A 16783-nucleotide genomic window follows, 5' to 3' on the forward strand; every position below is an offset into this window, starting at 1 on the left:
AGGAATTTGGCTGCTCATTTTATTTGGTGCTTATGTTCGTGCACTTTTTTCCAAGACTCGTGTCGAACTCGCTCATGGCTCACAATAAATCTCACCAAGAAGCAGTGGAGGGTCAATAGAATAGCTTGTTTCATGCTGTTTCTAGTAAATAAACTGGTCTAGATTTTTCCTGGCTGCTTTCCACTCATTAATTTTCCCCTGGCCTCCAACTCTCCCAACAAATTGGTAAAACCAGTTAAACTCTTCAGGAGAAGAATTAAATTCAGGAGCTTTGTGGCTCCTCATGTCCTCCTTGTACACCAGAGTCAAACTAGCACATGTCCAACAGGAGACACCAATCTGTTCTTTCCTTTCTGGACAGCAGCTGATGGACAGTTTTCTAATTAAGGTGCAAAAATATGGTGAATAATCCATTATCACATTTTCTAATGGTCATTCAGTCTTAGTGTTTAATGTCTCTACTACTTTCCTCCCCTTTTTTTTTTCCTGGACTTATTGTGAATATATTTATGTCTTGTTGCCCTTTATTCTATACACATGCCATGTGTTCAGCATGGAAAATTTGCAATCTGAACCCTTTCAAGCAGCATTCCCAAAGTGTTTCGTTTGGGCACTGCTGGAATGTGAGGCCACACCAAGGTCTACAAAAATGGGGCTGCCATTACATAATTTTCAAATAAAAATTTGATATGATTATCTGGGGAAAAAAAAAAGATGGAACTTGATGGTAATCCACAATCAAAAAAAATGTTTAGAACAGAGTTTCTGAAATAATCTGCATTGAAGTCAAAGGAAAATCCCTCTGTGGTTTCTGTTCTGAATTGACAGAAACAGTGCTGGCTCAGAAGGAGCTAAAGGGGAAAATCTGATTATTTTGTGTGGCATTTTAATTCAGATTTTAGATGGACAAACTTGAGTGCCATAAGGACTTTTGTCAAAGCACAGGCACTTGGAGCTGCCTTTGTCCTGGCATCTGGGAGTGCCCAAATTTCCTGGCAGGAGGATGCTGAGCTGAGAGCAACCATGGCAGAATGAGCATTCAGGAATCAAACTGACTAAATCCCAGCCCAGGAAAAGAGCCCAGCATGTGATTTCCATTAATCCTCAGGGCTCCTCTCAGGTCAAGCACACGGGACATGAATCAAAGTGCAGCAGATGAATGAGCCCCTCCTCAGGCAGCCTCTCCTGGGCTGCTGGAGCATGTGATGGGGTTAAGTCGGCTCAGGTGCTCCAGCAGGGGCTCTGCTGAGCCGTGCCTAAATCTGGGACTTCCTAAAGGGCTGCAAAACTCCAGGAGCCGAATCAAGCTTAGGGCAGGTTGGTGTAAAACCAACTGGGTGTGTTAATCTGCAGGAAATGCTGGGTTCTCAGAGAGGCACGTGGTGTTTGTGTTGTCTGGGAGCCTCCTGTGTTTGCCATGGGACTGGTGCAGCTCAGCTTGGGCTGGTGGATGCTTTAACTGAGATCTTTAATTGAGGAGCAAGCAGCTGCCTCCCAGCCATCAGTGGGAATTGCAGGATGTGTTGAGGCTCCCTCTGGACCCACAGTGAAGTTCCACACACGCCAGTGGGTTTGCAGGAATAAATTCCAGCTGTTCAAGATGAGTAATTGAACAGAGATGGCCCTGAAAGGTCAGGATGCAGAGCTGTTGCTGTTGTCAGAACATTTTAAAATGCCTTTCCAAAGCCTGCAGAGAGGCAGAATGGCTGAGGTTTGACCTTAAAACTTTTTTTGAACAGATGGGTGGGATCCTCTTTGCATCTGTAGATCCTCTGATTGCCAGGGAAGTTTGCAGGGTGACAGGACTCAGCTGTAATAACTCCTGTGTGAATCCCCTTCCTCAGCTGTTCCTTCTCAGGTGAATTACTGAGTCTCAAAAGGGTGGGACAGGAGTTTGATGAGTGGACCCAGCTCTGGGTGTGCTCATGTGCCTTCACAGCCTGCTGCAATATTTGTTTGGACAGAAAATCCTTGAGAAGGAGCTGAGTTACTGACTGGGGTCTCACTGAATTTCTGGCTGTGCCTTTGCTGAGATCCTTGTCACTCCTTGGCCACAAGGATCTGGGAGGATTTTGGAGCCTGTGGGACCCCCAGTAGCTCTGATAGTGCCTCTGTGATGCAGTGGTGCTTTGATTGCTTCCACACATCACTAACTCTCTGCTGTTCTTCTGCACACTGTGAGGTACAAGTGTCATGCAGGGGGCAGATGGCACAGGGGACTCACTCTGCACCCTGAAAATCTCTCCTCTGAGCAGGCACCTCAGGTAAGGAGAGCCCCACCTGTGTGGGGACGTGTCCTGTGTGCCCTCATTCCATCAAACAAGTGGCAAAGCTGGAGGGACACCCTGAGGGAGCAGCTCCCCTGGTCACTGATCAGTGAAGGCAGCCAATTTGCTTCTCAGCCCAACAAGTGGGAAGGTTTTGAGGCCAGGAACCCACAGCAGAGCCGTGGACTCCAGCCTGAGCGAGGAGCTGAGGCACCTCTGCTCAGCACAGCCACACAGCACTGAAATTTCCATCCCTTTGTGTAGGGACAGACCCAGCAGAGGCAGGAGCAGGAATTTCTCCTCTTCCCACTCCCTGCAGCCTCTGCTGACACTGGCAGGTCCCTCTCCCCAGGCTGTGCCTCTGTGCTCCCTACCCAGAGGGCAAAACTGCAAGATAAATCTCCTCTGCCAAAGGCACTCAAGGCACAGCCATTGATGCTGGAGGACAATATTTTGCCATCAGTGCTGTGGTTCTGCATGGATTTGGTGGAAAACAACATCCAGGTGTATGGGGCAGCAGTGCTGGGGTATCAGTGCTGCTGTGAGCAGGAACCCCCCAGGCTCAGCTCTCTAGCCCCCTGCCTTTCCCCACACCCAAGCTCTTTGCACAGTTTTGCTCCAACAATCAGAAAGGGCCAATCTTAGAAGAAAGTTCTAAGTGGAATTATGACACTTTTGTTTTGTTTGTGGGTTTTTTTGTTGTTTTTTTTTTTTTTTTTTTTTAAATTAAATGCCATCACCCACACCAGCTCCTACCAGGAGCATCAGCCTGAGCTCTGCTTCCAGGTGGAATCATCCCCAGAATTCCCTGGCTGGTGTGTTCCCCACATGGCTGCAGCTCTTTCAGGACTGATTGAGCTGGCACAGGGCTGGTTTTCCTCTCCCCCCATCCCTGCTCAGCAAACATTGGCCGTGGCACAAACATTTGGGGCTGGGGGAGTGGTTTGTGTGCAGCAGGAAACCTCGGCCTGTGCTCTTTGCTTGGGCTCCAGAGCTGAATTCCTGGGAAGAGTCAGGCCTGTGATGTTCATCCCGGCCCTGGTGGACAGCAATCACCCATTCATAGAAGGAGCTCATGGTCTGGCAGGTTCTCCCAGGGAGGAGGCCAAGAAGGAGGGAACAGAGCCTGACTCCCCTGCCCAGAGCTGGGAGGATGTGGGAGGCAACAGGGAAGATCCTTCAGATATTTTCTTTCTAGAGAACAAACATTTTCAAAGGCCTTGATGAGTGTTCTCTTTAAATCAAGCCAGCTTTGGGCAGGCTGGGGATTTTTCCTCCCTGCAATAATTCTGCCTCAGAGCTTGCTTTGGTTTGGATTAAAGCAGTGTACACAGGAAGGATGGACAGCTGAGCTGGCTCGAGGAGCACTTTAGGAAACACAAATTTGCTGCTGTTCCTGGAAGTTTTATCTGATGGGTTTGAACTTCAGCACCTCAGTTAATTCCATGCCCAAAAAGGGGACTTTTTTCAAACTACATTGCCCTTTATCTTGCAGTTTTGCCCTCTGGATAGGGAGCACAGAGGCACAGCATGGGGAGAGGGACCTGCCAGTGTCAGCAGAGGCTGCAGGGAGTGGGAAGAGGAGAAATTCCTGCTCCTGCCTGTGCTGGGTCTGTCCCTACACAAAGGGATGGAAATTTCAGTGCTGTGTGACTGTGCTGGGGCAGAGGTGCCTCAGCTCCTCGCTCAGGCTGGAGTCCACGGCTCTGCTGTGGGTTCCTGGCCTCAAAACCTTCCCACTTGTTGGGCTGAGAAGCAAATTGGCTGCCTTCACTGATCAGTGACCAGGGGAGCTGCTCCCTCAGGGTGTCCCTCCAGCTTTGCCACTTGTTTGATGGAATGAGGGCACACAGGACACGTCCCCACACAGGTGGGGCTCTCCTTACCTGAGGTGCCTGCTCAGAGGAGAGATTTTCAGGGTGCAGAGTGAGTCCCCTGTGCCATCTGCCCTCTGCACTTGTATCTCACAGTGTGCCACCCTCAGGCTGATGGGTTTGAACTCCAGCACCTCAGTTCATTCCACACTAGAAAAGGAGACTTTTTTCAAACTACATTGCCCTTTGCCTCCCTTTATTTTCCTTTCCCCCCTTGTTTTCTCCTTCTTTCCCCCCTTGTTTCTCATTCTTTCCCTCTTGTTTTCTCCTTCTTTCTCCCCTTTTTCTCTTTCTTTCTCTCCTTTTTTCTCCTTCTTTCCCCCTTGTTTCTTCTTCTTTCCCCTTTGTTTCTCCTTCATTCTCTCATTGTTTCTCCTTCTTCCCCCCCTTGTTTCCTCATTTCCCCTCCTTGCTTCCTCCTTAAGGAAAGGATTTTTCAGACAATATGATGGCTGCACAGGGGTAGAGGGCATCCTTTGAATTCTGCCAATCACTCAACCCTTCTGGAATTCCAGGACTGATAGACAGTGCTGGGAGGGGAAAGGAGAAGTGACTGACACAGCTGGGAGGAGAAAGGAGAGGTGGCTGACACAGCTGGGAGGGAATTATCAGAGAGGGACCGGGTTCCGAGGTAAACCCTGAAATCACACCGCAACACCCTGGTGTCCCTGATTAAAACCCCTTCCTCCTGCTGCCCTGCCCTGCTCCTGCAGCTCCTGCAGCTCTGGTTCCCCCAGCAGCCGAGGAGGGGCCCCCCCTGCACACAGACCTGTCCTACTACTCCTACGAGTACGACCCCGACGCCTTCGCCGTGGAGGGCGACGCGTTCGAGCTGGTGGCAGAGCTGAGCACGGCCAGCACCTTCAGGGGAGGGGACAGCAGCCAGGCTGAGGCCACCCCAGCAGAATGGTGAGTCCACAGAGGGGCAGGGGGCTGCTCTGAGCCACCTGTGGTGTCCTTGTGCTGGACAGTTCCCCAAAAAGGGAATGGGGCAGCTGTAGGAGGCTCTGGGACCTCATCCCCAGGGGAATGGAGTGATCTGTAACCTGGTGTGTTCAGCTGGAGCAGAGGAGCCCAGGGAAGGTGGGGAGGAGAAATGGACGTGGATCTTGCTTTGGGGTGACAGGGACAGGAGCCCAGCAAGGGCTGGAGCTGGGCCAGGCCTTGGCATGGAGCTCAGGGCAAGGTTCTGCCCCCCGAGGCTGCTGGGCACTGCCCAGGCTCCCCAGGGAATGGTGCCAAGGCTGCCACAGCTCCAGGAGCCTTTGGACACAGAATCACAGAATTCCAGAATCACTGGATTGGAAGAGACCTCCAAGATCATCGAGTCCAACCCAGCCCCAACCCCTCAACTGAACCCTGGCACCCAGTGCCACATCCAGGCTTTGTTAAACACACCCAGGGATGGGGACTCCACCACCTCCCCGGGCAGCCATTCCAGAGCTTCATCACCCTTTCTGTAGAAAACTTTTTCCTGATACCCAACCTGTATTTCCCTTGGCACAGTTGAGGCTGTGTGCTCTGGTTCTGTCAGTGCCTGGAGAAAGAGCCCAGCCCCAGCTGAGCACAGGCACCTTGCAGGAGCTGCAGAGAGTGATGAGGGCACCCCTGAGTCTCCTTTTCTCCAGGCTGAGCACCCCCAGCTCCCTCAGTGGTTCCTCACAGGGTTTGTGCTCCCAGCCCCTCACTGACAGAGCCCTCAGGGGTGTGGGGTTTTTGGGGTGTCTGTGCAGGGACAGGGGCTGCATTTGATCCCTGAGGATCCCTCCCAGCTCTGTGACCTTTTCAGCTTTCCCCAGGTTCAGTGATATCTCACAAAGATGCATCACAGCAAGGTGACTTTTCTTCCTTGTGTTCTCTTCCCCACAGAAATACATAATTTAAATAAAGAGAAGAGGCTCAGAATCGACTCCTGTATGAGTTTGCTCCTCCAGATGACCTGCTGCAGAACAGAACCTGAATGATGACTACTTCCTGATGCCCTCAGAACTGTAGGCTTTGCTGCCCCATGGGGCAGATCTGGAGCTCTAAGGGGGACACTCAGAGTTATTTTTCTGTCCATTTTCCTGCCTTCTTGTGCATCCTCTTTGGAGCCCTCCCAGTGATGAGAGACCAATATGCTGTGCCCTCTAGGTGAGAAAAATAGGGGCTGGAATTCAAACTTTTATAGAGCATTTCCAAGTGTTTTCTCTGCTATCAGGATTTTCTGCAAATGCCATTTCCTAGCTACACTTAGAAGCTAAGTCCAGGCCTTGTGCTTAGCTGAACTGCTGTTTGAGGAAAGAAGGCTGAGAAGTTTTTTGCTCAAATTATAATAATAAAAAATCAGTGTGTTTTGCCAATTATGCCATAGCAAGAGGCTGCTCATCTTCCCCAGCCCATCAGCCTGCACCCACGAGAGAAACACTTCCCTGTGGCTCCACTATTCAGGGAGGTACATTTTACCTGAGAAAACTGAAATCCACTGCCAGGGCTGAAAGGCTTCATGTCTGCTGCTGTTTGCAGCCTCAGCAGAGGCAGGGCTGAGGTGGGGGAGCCCTCTTTGTGTTGCACTATGTGCTGACAGGGGCTGCTTGCAGCCTTCTCAGCCCCTTTCTCCTCAAAGCCTGGCCTGAGAATGAACCTGGCCCAGGCACAGCCCTTTTCAATGTTTGCCTGACTTCACCAACCCCTTTTATTTTGCTCCCACTGGCATCCAGCACAGCATGTTCTGGTCCTGGTACTCCCTGGCCAGGCCCTGGCTCTGCTGGCCAGCACCAATCCCTGGTGTCACAGGCTGGACTCCCTTGGTCTGACCTGCCCCAAGCAACGTGGCAAAACTTAAAAAGAAAAGCTTTGTGTTTCCAAAAGTGCAGGAGCCAAGATTTTTGAGTTTCCCTTCCTGCCTGGAGCAGCATTGTTCTCTTTGGAGGAGTTACATGCAATTGCCTCTTGCAAAATAGTGTTAATATTTTATCTTCCCACTTCTATTGTTACCAGGACCCAGAGCAGGGTGGAAACTCCTTTTGAGGGTGTTTATTGGTGAATGGAAACAGGAAAAAAAAAAAGCCCAGCTCCATTCATTTTTAAGGCTTGTTTACACAGGAACCATGACAAGAATATATCCCAGTATAGACATTCCATTCCAGAATAATGGCAAGTTTATTCCAGAAAAATGTCCACATGGGGACAAGCAGGAGGTATCCCAGAGGTTGGGCATGTGTAATTTCCAGTCCTTTTTGTCTGGGGCCAGACATTTGCAGAATGCAGTTGACATGATGAAGGTCTGGGTCTTGAAGTTCCCAGAAATTTCTGAGCTGCCTCAGAAGCTGGCAGCCGTGCCAGCCTCCCCTCGTGGGGATCCTGCTGGGATGAGGGTCCAGGGTGTGCAGGGGCAGATCCTGCCCTCACCCTGGCAGCTGCATTCCTGCCTGGCAGGTAAATTAATGCCTTTAAACTAAATTCCACCTCCTGCAAGCAACTGTCCTGGCAGGCCCTGGCTATTGTGTACACACACAGGACTGAGTCAATATTTATCCCTGGGTAAATAACAGGCCTAGTGTGAGCTGCAACAAGATTCCTTTTTTCTTTTTTTCTTTTTTTTTTTTTTTTTTTTCCTTTTCTAAACCTCAAAAGTGCACAATACAAACCCTGCTGTTTGCTGGTTCAGGCTGCAGCTGTTTGGTGCTGTGAGTTGGAGGATGAGGCATTTGGTCACCCTGGTGATGGCTGTGGTTGCCTTCATCCAGGAGCTGGGACCTGTGCTCTGGATTCCTCAGTCCCTTTCTGGTGTTCCTCTCCTGCTCTCTCTCGCCCATTGTGCACCCAGTGAATGCTTCCTGAGAGGTATTTGAAGTCATTTGAAATTGCTTGGTCCTCTCACAGATCCTTGGGCACTCAGACCTCCCCCTGGGGATGAGGAGGTGATGGTGGGGAGCCCCAGCCAAGAATTAAACCTGCATTTCTTCACTTTCCTCAGGCTGTGGGGCATGTAATGTCCTAATTCCAGCTGCAGACATCCCCCTGCTGCTGCCAGGTAAATAATTCCTGCTGGTGGTGCCAGCCCATCAATCAGGGCCTTGTCTGAAGGATCTCTGTGCCAGTGCTTGAAGCAGAGGAGTCTGGCTTCTGTTTTACAATTCAAAGTAAAGCCAGAGAGCCCTGGACCCTCAGAAGGCAAAGGCAGAGCAGCTTTAGTGTCCTCAGAGCCAGACAGAGCAGGGCAGTGTGTGGGAGGGGATGGGACAGGATTTCTGGATCCTGACTTCACCCCCAGCCTTGGCACTTCCAGTCCCTCTGCTCTTGGCAGCCTCTGCCTCCTCCTGCTCTTGCTACACCAAACCAGCTCCTCTTTGTGGCTAAAAAGAAAAAAGGTGATTTTATTGAAGGAAATGACTCAAGGAACCTGCAGTTCCACCACTGTGGTTTATACAGGAATAAAAGAGGTCTCTGCTCCCTTCTCCACCCCAGCTGAGGGTCCAGAGCTTTCCCCTGTCCCACATTTGCAGTTCATCTTTCTTGTAACCATCATTCATTCTTATCTAGGGGAAAAAAAAATCATAGATTATTTTTCCTCCATTGTTCAACATCCTGCTTGGAATACAGAAACTGTAGGACTGGATCCCTGAGCAGCACTGGACACAGCACAGCTGAACAGACTCAAAGCCACTCACAGGCTTAGACCCAGCTCTGCTCAGTCTCCCTCCTGTCCCTGAGAGCACAAAGACATCTCAGGCTCCCACTTTGTGCACCTCAGCCAGGCAGTTTAGACAGAAGGATTGGTTTTATTTTATTTTTCCACCAAGGAAAAGACCAGCTGGGTGCTGGAAAGCCAGTGCCAGCAAGGCCAGCAGCTGCTGCTGCTGCTGCTGCTTGGGTTATTTCTGGCTTAGAGACTTTGCCTCCCTCTGTCAGAGATATTTCTCCTTTCCTTTTCCTGATGGTCCCTCACTGCAAAAGGAGAAAAGTGCCAGTGGGTTTGTAAGACACAGAAATCTCTTCTTCCATCCAGTTCTGTGACTGAATAGCTGCAGCAGTGCTAGTTATCAGTGATTGATGCTTGCAATCCTTTCGAGGAAATTAATATTTATATATTTGTAACTGTACATTATGCAGAGTAATCATTACCATGGTATTTATTTTAAAGCAATAGTTCCCCTTGTTCTTTCTTGTCCTGTGTTTTGGTCTTGCCTCTTCCCCTCCTTCTTAATCAGCCTCAGTAGAAAGCAAATACCAGAAGAATGTTCAGCTTGCTCGAAGAACATCCCTGACACACCAGCACTTGCTTTGCTCACACTGACTGTTGACATTTAATGCACAATAACCTGGTTTTCATTATTGTGAATAGAGAAACTCTTTAGAAAACCTCTACCAGCCTGGCTTTGGGTTTGGGTTTGGGGTTTTTTTAAGTCTCTGCTCTTTCTGACTGAGTGCCCAGCACCTGGAGCCCAGCTTTATGTTTCCCCTGCCTTTTGCCCCCACAGGTACACACAAACAGCTCTCTGACCAGTTGTTGGTTTGTTCACACACATCTTAGCAAGTCTGAGTCCAGAAAAGTGTTTGGTTTAGATTCTGATAAATATTTTATTAAAAACTGATTTTAAGACAATCCTCTCTGCCTCTTATTCACGCTTTATGTTGTCAAGCCTGTGCTGGGAAAATGAAAGAATTAAGGAGCTCTAAAGAGGTTTATTGCTCATTTTCTACCTGGCTGCTTACAGAGCTGTGCCCCAGTTGTGTCTGAGAGATGAGCTGGCTGCATTTTGTCAGATTTGCTGTAGATTCCAACAAACAACAAGCCTGAGCACCTCTTTGATCAGAGCCAGCTTTTGGCTGTGGGTGATGTTACACAAAGGGAGTGTGGAGTACCAGAGGCTTTGCTCCATTCCTACTTTACTATTTCCCTCCATGAGACATAATTTTTTTACAAAATCCATTAACACAACCTTTGCCTCAAAGAAATGATGGATGCCAAGGCTGATATGCAAAAACAGGGATGAGTGAAGGAGATTTTTACACCTTTTACCAACAGTGGGCTGACATTGCTGACAAATCAAGCCAAGAATGCTTTTGCTACACAAGCCAGCACTCTGCACTCTTTTGACAGACTGGTTTAGTTCAGGGGAGTACCTTTTGAAACATTTAGAAATTTGGTTTTGCAATGATGGGTCTTTTTTGTTTTAGGGGAAGGGAAAATATGCATTTAAATATGCACTTGAATATGCATTTAAGGACAGAGAGCAAGCCAGGAGCAGGACTAGCAGGCAGAGAGCAGCCAGGTTAGGGACACCAGACCCAGCTGAGGAACATCTCTGGTGGTGTGGGACCAGCTGAGGAGCTGCAGGCAGTGTCCCAATGCAGGATGGATGTGTCCAGCACTCAACATCTTGTCTGGGCAAAGAACCCCACAGCCTGGCTTTATTCATCCTTATCTGTGCAAACAGGGAAAAGCACTTGGCCCCTGGGAAACGCTGTTCTGGGTGAAACTTGTGGAATTCCAGGGCTGAATTCCTCTTATCCCCTCTGTGTGCATGATGAGTGCCCTGGGAGCAGCCAGCCGGGCTAGAGGCTCACACCAGCGAGTGCTTGGAACGGGGCAGCGTTTCCTTGGAGGTCTTCAGGGACGTGGTGGTTTTCTTGCTGCCCCTGAACACTCTCCTCCTCACCTTCTCCCGAAAATCCTCCGACACGTAGTAGTAGACGAAGGGATCGGCGCAGCTGTTGAAGGTGCTGAGGGCCAGGCTGAGCATGTAGCTGAGGTACAGCCGGCCGTGCAGCCTGGAGCAGGGGCTGGAGTAGTGAAGCAGCAGCAGGATGTTGCTGGGGGCATAAAAAACCACCAGGGTGACCACCATGAGGGCCGTGAGCTTGGCAGCGTGGCCGTAGCGGCCGCCCCCGCGCAGGAGGACGCGCAGCACCGCGCCCGAGCTCAGCACCAGCAGCACCAGCGGCAGCAGGAAGGCACAGGAGATCAGCACCACGAAATAATAGAAGTAAAACCCATCATCTTCATGCCTGGGCAGGACATCGTGGCACAGCGTGAGGCCTGCCCCGAGCAGGGGGTAGGATTGCTGCTGCAGGGCCAGGGGCAGTGTCAGGGCCGCAGAGCAGAGCCAGACCCCAGCACAGGCGCTGGCGGCCAAGGCGGGAGTGCGGAAAGCACGGGAGGAGAAGGGGTGAGCCACGGCCAGGTAGCGATCCAGGCTGATGCAGCCGAGCAGCAGCACGGAGCAGTACATGTTGCCATAGAACAGGGCCGTGGTGAGGCGGCACAGCCCTTCCCCGAAGGGCCAGTGGTTGCCCAGGAAGTAGTAGGAGATCTTGAAGGGCAGCACGGAGGTGAGCAGCAGGTCTGCCGTGGCCAGGTTCATCAGGAACACGGTGGGGGCCCGGCGCTCGGCACGCGTGGCCAGCACCCACAGGGCCAGGGCGTTGGAGGGCAGCCCCAGCAGGAACACCAGGACATACAGACACGGGATGAGGCGCACGGTGATGGCGCTGCCCAGCTGGGCACGGGTGGCCTCGGGGATCAGCAGGTAGGTGATGTTGTTGACTGTGGCCTGGTCCCCTGGGATGGCTCGGGGACAAGGGGTGACCTCTGGAGTGCTGGCCTGCTCGCTGGTGCTGTTCTGGGAGTAATCTGGGGGGGAAGGCAGCCTGTTACTCACTCAGGATGATACACACTCAGCCTGTTACACACTCAGACTGTTACACACTCAGGCTGTTACACACTCAGACTGTTACACACTCAGACTGTTACACACTCAGACTGTTACACACTCAGCCTATTACACACTCAGGCTGTTACACACTCAGACTGTTACTCACTCAGGATGATACACACTCAGCCTATTACACACTCAGACTGTTACACACTCAGGCTGTTACACACTCAGACTGTTACACACTCAGGCTGTTACTCACTCAGGATGATACACACTCAGCCTATTACACACTCAGACTGTTACGCACTCAGCCTATTACACACTCAGTCTGTTACACACTCAGGCTGTTACACACTCAGCCTGTTCCTCATTCAGTTTGTTCCTCACTCAGCCTGTTACACACTCAGCCTGTTCCTCATTCAGCTCATTCCTCACTCAGCCTGTTCCTTATTCAGACTGTTCCTCACTCAGCCTGTTCCTCACTCAGCCTGTTGCACATTCAGCCTGTTGCACACTCAGCCTGTTACACACTCAGCCCGTTCCTCCCTTAACCTGTTCCTCACTCAGTCTGTTCCACACTCAGTCTGTTACACACTCAGCCCCTTCCTCACTCAGCCTCTTCCTCAGCTGGACACTGAGCACACAGCTTACCCCAAAGGCTGCCCTTTGTCTTTTCTGTTGAGGTCCCTACAACTGGGAATGTTCTGGAAAGGCTGTTGAGTGACAGGCACAAAAAGCTGGCTGGCAGAGTTAGGTGTGCAGGAGCCACCCTCAGCCACCTTTATGAGAACAGCCCCGATTCCTTTGCCCTGTGGTTTCCCACAGCTCACAAATGGACTGTGATGCTCTACAGCCATCAGCAGGCCTGGGGATCCAGAGAGCAATTCCTCCATAAATCCATGAACAGGCCTGGGGATCCACAGAGAAATTCCCATGTACAGCCATGAACAGGCCTGGGAATCCAGAGAACAATTCCTCTCTACAGCCATGAACAGGCCTGGGGATCCAGAGAGCAATTCCTCTATAAATCCATTAACAGACCTGGGGATCCACAGAGAAATTCCTCTCTACAGCCATCACCAGGCCTGGGAATCCAGAAATTCCCCTGTACAGCCATAAACAGGCCTGGAAATCCAGAGAACAATTCCTCTGCTGGGCTTCCACAACAATCTGAAATTCTGGAGCCACTCCAATGTAAAGTTGTGGCTCTGGGTGTATAATTAGCTGAAGATTTAGCTTTTGAGTCCTTTCTGGTTTACTGCTCCTCTCTTTTTCCTTTCTCTTTCTAGTTTCTTCCACCCCAGCTTCTTTCTCTGCTGCATCACCTCTGTTCAACAAGAGCCCACACGAAGCTCTATCAGAGCATCCTCCCATGTGAACCCATTAAAAAATGAGCTTTCAGGGGTCTTACAAAGATCCAAACACCCAGCACTTTAACAAGCAGCAGCTCTGCACCCAAAGCAGACACTCACCATCATAGTCTGAGGCCAGGCAGAGTCCCCAGAGGGCACAGCAGAGCAGGAGCTGCCTGTTCCCAAGGGTGCCCATGGCAATGCAGGGTCTGGCAGAGCCCAGAGCTGTGTGGGAGCAGCAGCAGCAGCAGCAGAAGGGACCCTGCTTACGCATTTCCTGCTCCTGCTGCTCCTTAACTCTCGGAAGGAACGGGGCAGGATGAGGGGATGGAGGGGCTGGCACCACTGGACACCCCCAGCGTCAGAGTGGGACTGGGAGGGGCTTCTTCACCCAGGCCTGAAGTGTTTTAGGGCTGCACTTCATCCTCAGAGTGGCTCAAGTGACTCATCTGGGTCTCCTTCCTGCTCCGGAATATTCCTGGAAATAACAAATGTGGGGTTTGGTCTGCACACGAACAGAACCCACGCAGCTCAGCCCATGGAAATGCTGAGCATCCTCCCACGACAGAGACCTGAGTGGCTCTGTGGGTGAGCTGAGGTCTTTTCTAAAGCCTGAGTCACATTTGCTGGTGCTACAAACAGGGAGATATCCCAGACACCGGAGCTGCAGACCACCCAGATCTGCCGGTGATTCCAGGGGGCTCCTGCAGCCCTGTGTTCTGGCAGTGCAAGGGTTTCAGTGTCAGCCTTGCAGCCTCCAGATCACGCTGGGCCCTTCAGAGCTCCCTTTTATTCCCTTTTATTCCCTTTTATTCCCTTTTATTCCTGGCTAAACAGCACCAAGCTCCTGCACCTTTTAGTGCAGAGGATTGTTAAAAGTCCTCTGGGTTGGAGCTCTTTGCACTGGAAAGCAGCAGCAGGAGCACCATGACACACCAAGGGTGGGTGGCAGAGAGAGGAGATGCTTTGCTTCCTCTGATAAAGCACTGGGACAGGGAGAGCAGCTCCAAGCAGCAGGAAAGGGGCCTGCAAAGGGCACTCAGGAAGTCCCTGCTGGTGGGGAGATAATGGGGAGCTCCAGCCACTCCTGCCCCACAAAAAGCTGCTTTTCCCCACAGCTGAGCAGTCCCACCCTGCACAATCCCCACTCTGCCTGGGATAAGAACTCAGAGCAGCACATGGAGCTGCAAACAACCCTGATGATGCTGTAACAGGGCCTGGCAGAGGTTAAATGAGCCTTAAGATCCTTTGCTGCCAGGTTCCCCTTGCTCTAACCCCCAGAGCAGGTCCCTTCTGTGCTCTGCTCTGGGAAGCTCCTAAATCTCGGGTAGATGGTTGTTGATTGCTGCCCTATATGTGCAGGATGTCTCTGTTTCGGCCTGTGCAGCTGAAGAACGAGTCTGGACTCTTCACTTTTTGGTCTTGAAGTTGTTTATTAATTCTTATCTATAAAATTTTCTTTCTGCCCATCTGAGATCTGCTCAGCAGGGCAGCCACAGGCACTCTGACCGCCCCTGAGGGGATGTTGTCTTTTTATACTACAAACTACATATAACATATTTACACTTAATTCCCAACACCTATCACCTGTGTTAGACAGTGCACTTCTACTCTAAACCAATCCCAAAGTGCCAACATTGCTGCAGAAAATGGAGAACAAGAAGAAGAAAGGCTGGACATGCTGAGATTCCTCCATCTTGTCCCTATAACCCCCACACCAAAAATCCTAAAAATCTACATTTTCACCCTGTGATCATTTTATTATTATACTATCCAAACCTCTGTGACTTTCAGGTCCTCATACAAAGCTGGCAACTTGCTCCAGGGGTCACAATCAAATCCCCAGGTGCTCTGGGCTGTGCCAGGGTCTCCGAGCCCCCGGCGGGGTCCTCAGCAACTCTGGACACCCAGAGGGATGCACTGAGTTCCAACACCTAAATCCTGTCCCATCTCCTGTGTCAGAGCCCCAGTGTGGCATGGGTCAGTGGGACAGGAGAGTGCTGGGCTTTGGGCTGTGCTCTGCAGCCCTTGCCTGGCCCTGCAGGGAAGGAAGGAAGGACAGGAGCTGGAGCCCAGGCAGTAGGAACTGTAAATTTGGTTTGGCAAGCCGAGGAGCAGCTCGTTTCTTTCTCCTCGCCTCATGAATGGCCTCTTCTGTGAAGGTTGCAAATCTGAGCCTGGCTGCTGTTTGATGAGATTCTTCTATTCCAAGGAGAAAATGATCCTATTTCCTTTGCTTTCACCATATTCCCACATCCCTGTGCCGAGCGTGTCAAGAGGTGGAGTTCCACTGGCAGGGAGAGGGAAGATGCAATGTTAGATGTTTTGCTTTTGTGATTCTCTCAGGATTTATGAACCATTGCAGAATGACTCATGTGGCCACATATTTTCCATGCCTCAGCCAGGATCCTTTCCATGCTCTGTATGCAAAAAATTAGCCATAATCAGGTTCAGATAGTGTGCAAATCACAGCCCTGCTTCCTATGGGCAGGTCTCTGGAATGGAGCAGAGAGGGGTTACTCATCTCTGTATCCTTCATTTTTCAGATGCTGTGTGATCTTTAGTGACTGCCTTAGATGCAGAACAGCTTGCCTGAAAATTCTGATGCCAGAGGTTTGTCACGGCTTGTTAACATCTCTTTAAGTCGTGTGATCCCTGCCCTGTGGGGTAACAATTTGGTTTTAAAGTAATTCATTGTGCAATAGATCATCTCCTGGGAGCGGGGGCTCTTCCATTCCGTGGCTCTGAACCCAAAAGATGTAATGCTGGAAATCAGGCTGGGGATTTCAGAGCTCAGAGGGAGGGTGCAAACCCCACCTGGCCCATCCCATTCATCTTGGAGGCTTGGAAGAGCAAACTGTGGTGGGTAAAGGATGGGATTCACTGTGGCTGCTCTGTTCCAGCAGCGCCAGGGGTTCCTGAGCAGCAGCTTGGAGCTGGTTCTGCAGGTTCTGCACGTTCAAAGTGCCCTCAAATCTCTGACACGGGTCCCCTCCTTCTCCCTGGGCCAGCCTGAGACTCTCCATGGCTCCAGGGAATCCTCTCCTCTCCTCCTGGTCGTGCCACAGCCCTCCCGGTCCTCTGGGATCCCACCCTGGGTGATCCCAGAGTTTCTCCTCAGCCCCACCTGCTCAGGGAGGCTTTTCAGAGCTGCTCTTCTGCCTGCTGGCAGTTTTCACTTCACACCAGTAAAGTCCACGTGAAGACATTTCCCAGGAATATTTGAAGCTTCTCAACACCCCTACAGCTCAGTGCTCTGGAATAGCTTTTTTGGGGGCCTTTCTCAGTAAAACAGTGACAGTGGGGTGGGGGTTACCTGGTCTGACACAGCCTCATCATCACCATCATCACCATCATCATCATCATTCCTTTTCAGCATCAGGACCCTTTGGATTCATTCTTCATAAAGAATGAATCCTCTTTAGCACAGGCTGGGAGTTGTTTAGTTAACTAGGAGTTTAATTAACTCCTCTTTAGCACAGGTTAGGAGCTGCTAGACTTTAATTTAGTCTGTGAATTGAATTAGTTAGTACTAATCCAGAGGAATGGCTAAAACATGAAGAAAACCTCAATTTGTGGTTGCATACAGTTCCAGTCTCTCTCACTGGTTCACAGCCTCAACTCTACCAGTGCATCCCTGTGATGAG

General features: G+C 50.7%; 2 protein-coding genes across 2 annotated transcripts in view; one reads left to right on the top strand and one right to left on the bottom strand.

The window, feature by feature from the left end:
- Window positions 1–6484, top strand: part of CPAMD8 (C3 and PZP like alpha-2-macroglobulin domain containing 8) — a 61926-nt gene extending 55442 nt beyond the window's left edge. The window contains exons 42-43 of the mRNA XM_066566254.1: window positions 4855–5050; window positions 6011–6484. Of these exons, the coding sequence (XP_066422351.1) occupies window positions 4855–5050; window position 6011 (197 nt within the window). The 3' untranslated portion in view covers window positions 6012–6484. The remainder of the gene's footprint in view (window positions 1–4854; window positions 5051–6010) is intronic.
- A 4205-nt stretch (window positions 6485–10689) lies between these two features.
- Window positions 10690–13332, bottom strand: F2RL3 (F2R like thrombin or trypsin receptor 3). The gene is made up of 2 exons (XM_066566552.1): window positions 13257–13332; window positions 10690–11759 (listed from the first exon to the last, which is right to left on the bottom strand). The coding sequence occupies exons 1-2, from the start codon at window positions 13330–13332 to the stop codon at window positions 10690–10692; spliced, it is 1146 nt and encodes a 381-aa protein (XP_066422649.1).
- Between the last annotated feature and the right edge of the window lie 3451 nt (window positions 13333–16783).

This window comes from Molothrus aeneus, chromosome 27 (assembly GCF_037042795.1).
Source record: "Molothrus aeneus isolate 106 chromosome 27, BPBGC_Maene_1.0, whole genome shotgun sequence".
In the NCBI taxonomy this organism is placed as follows: Eukaryota; Metazoa; Chordata; class Aves; order Passeriformes; family Icteridae; genus Molothrus; species Molothrus aeneus.

Bases quoted from the DNA above. Each gene is read 5' to 3' on its own strand.
- F2RL3 (XM_066566552.1), bottom strand. From the start codon at position 13,332: ATGGGCACCCTTGGGAACAGGCAGCTCCTGCTCTGCTGTGCCCTCTGG. The intron at 11,760-13,256 runs GTGAGTGTCTGC...CTTCCCCCCCAG, and splicing joins CCTGGCCTCAGACTATGATG to ATTACTCCCAGAACAGCACC.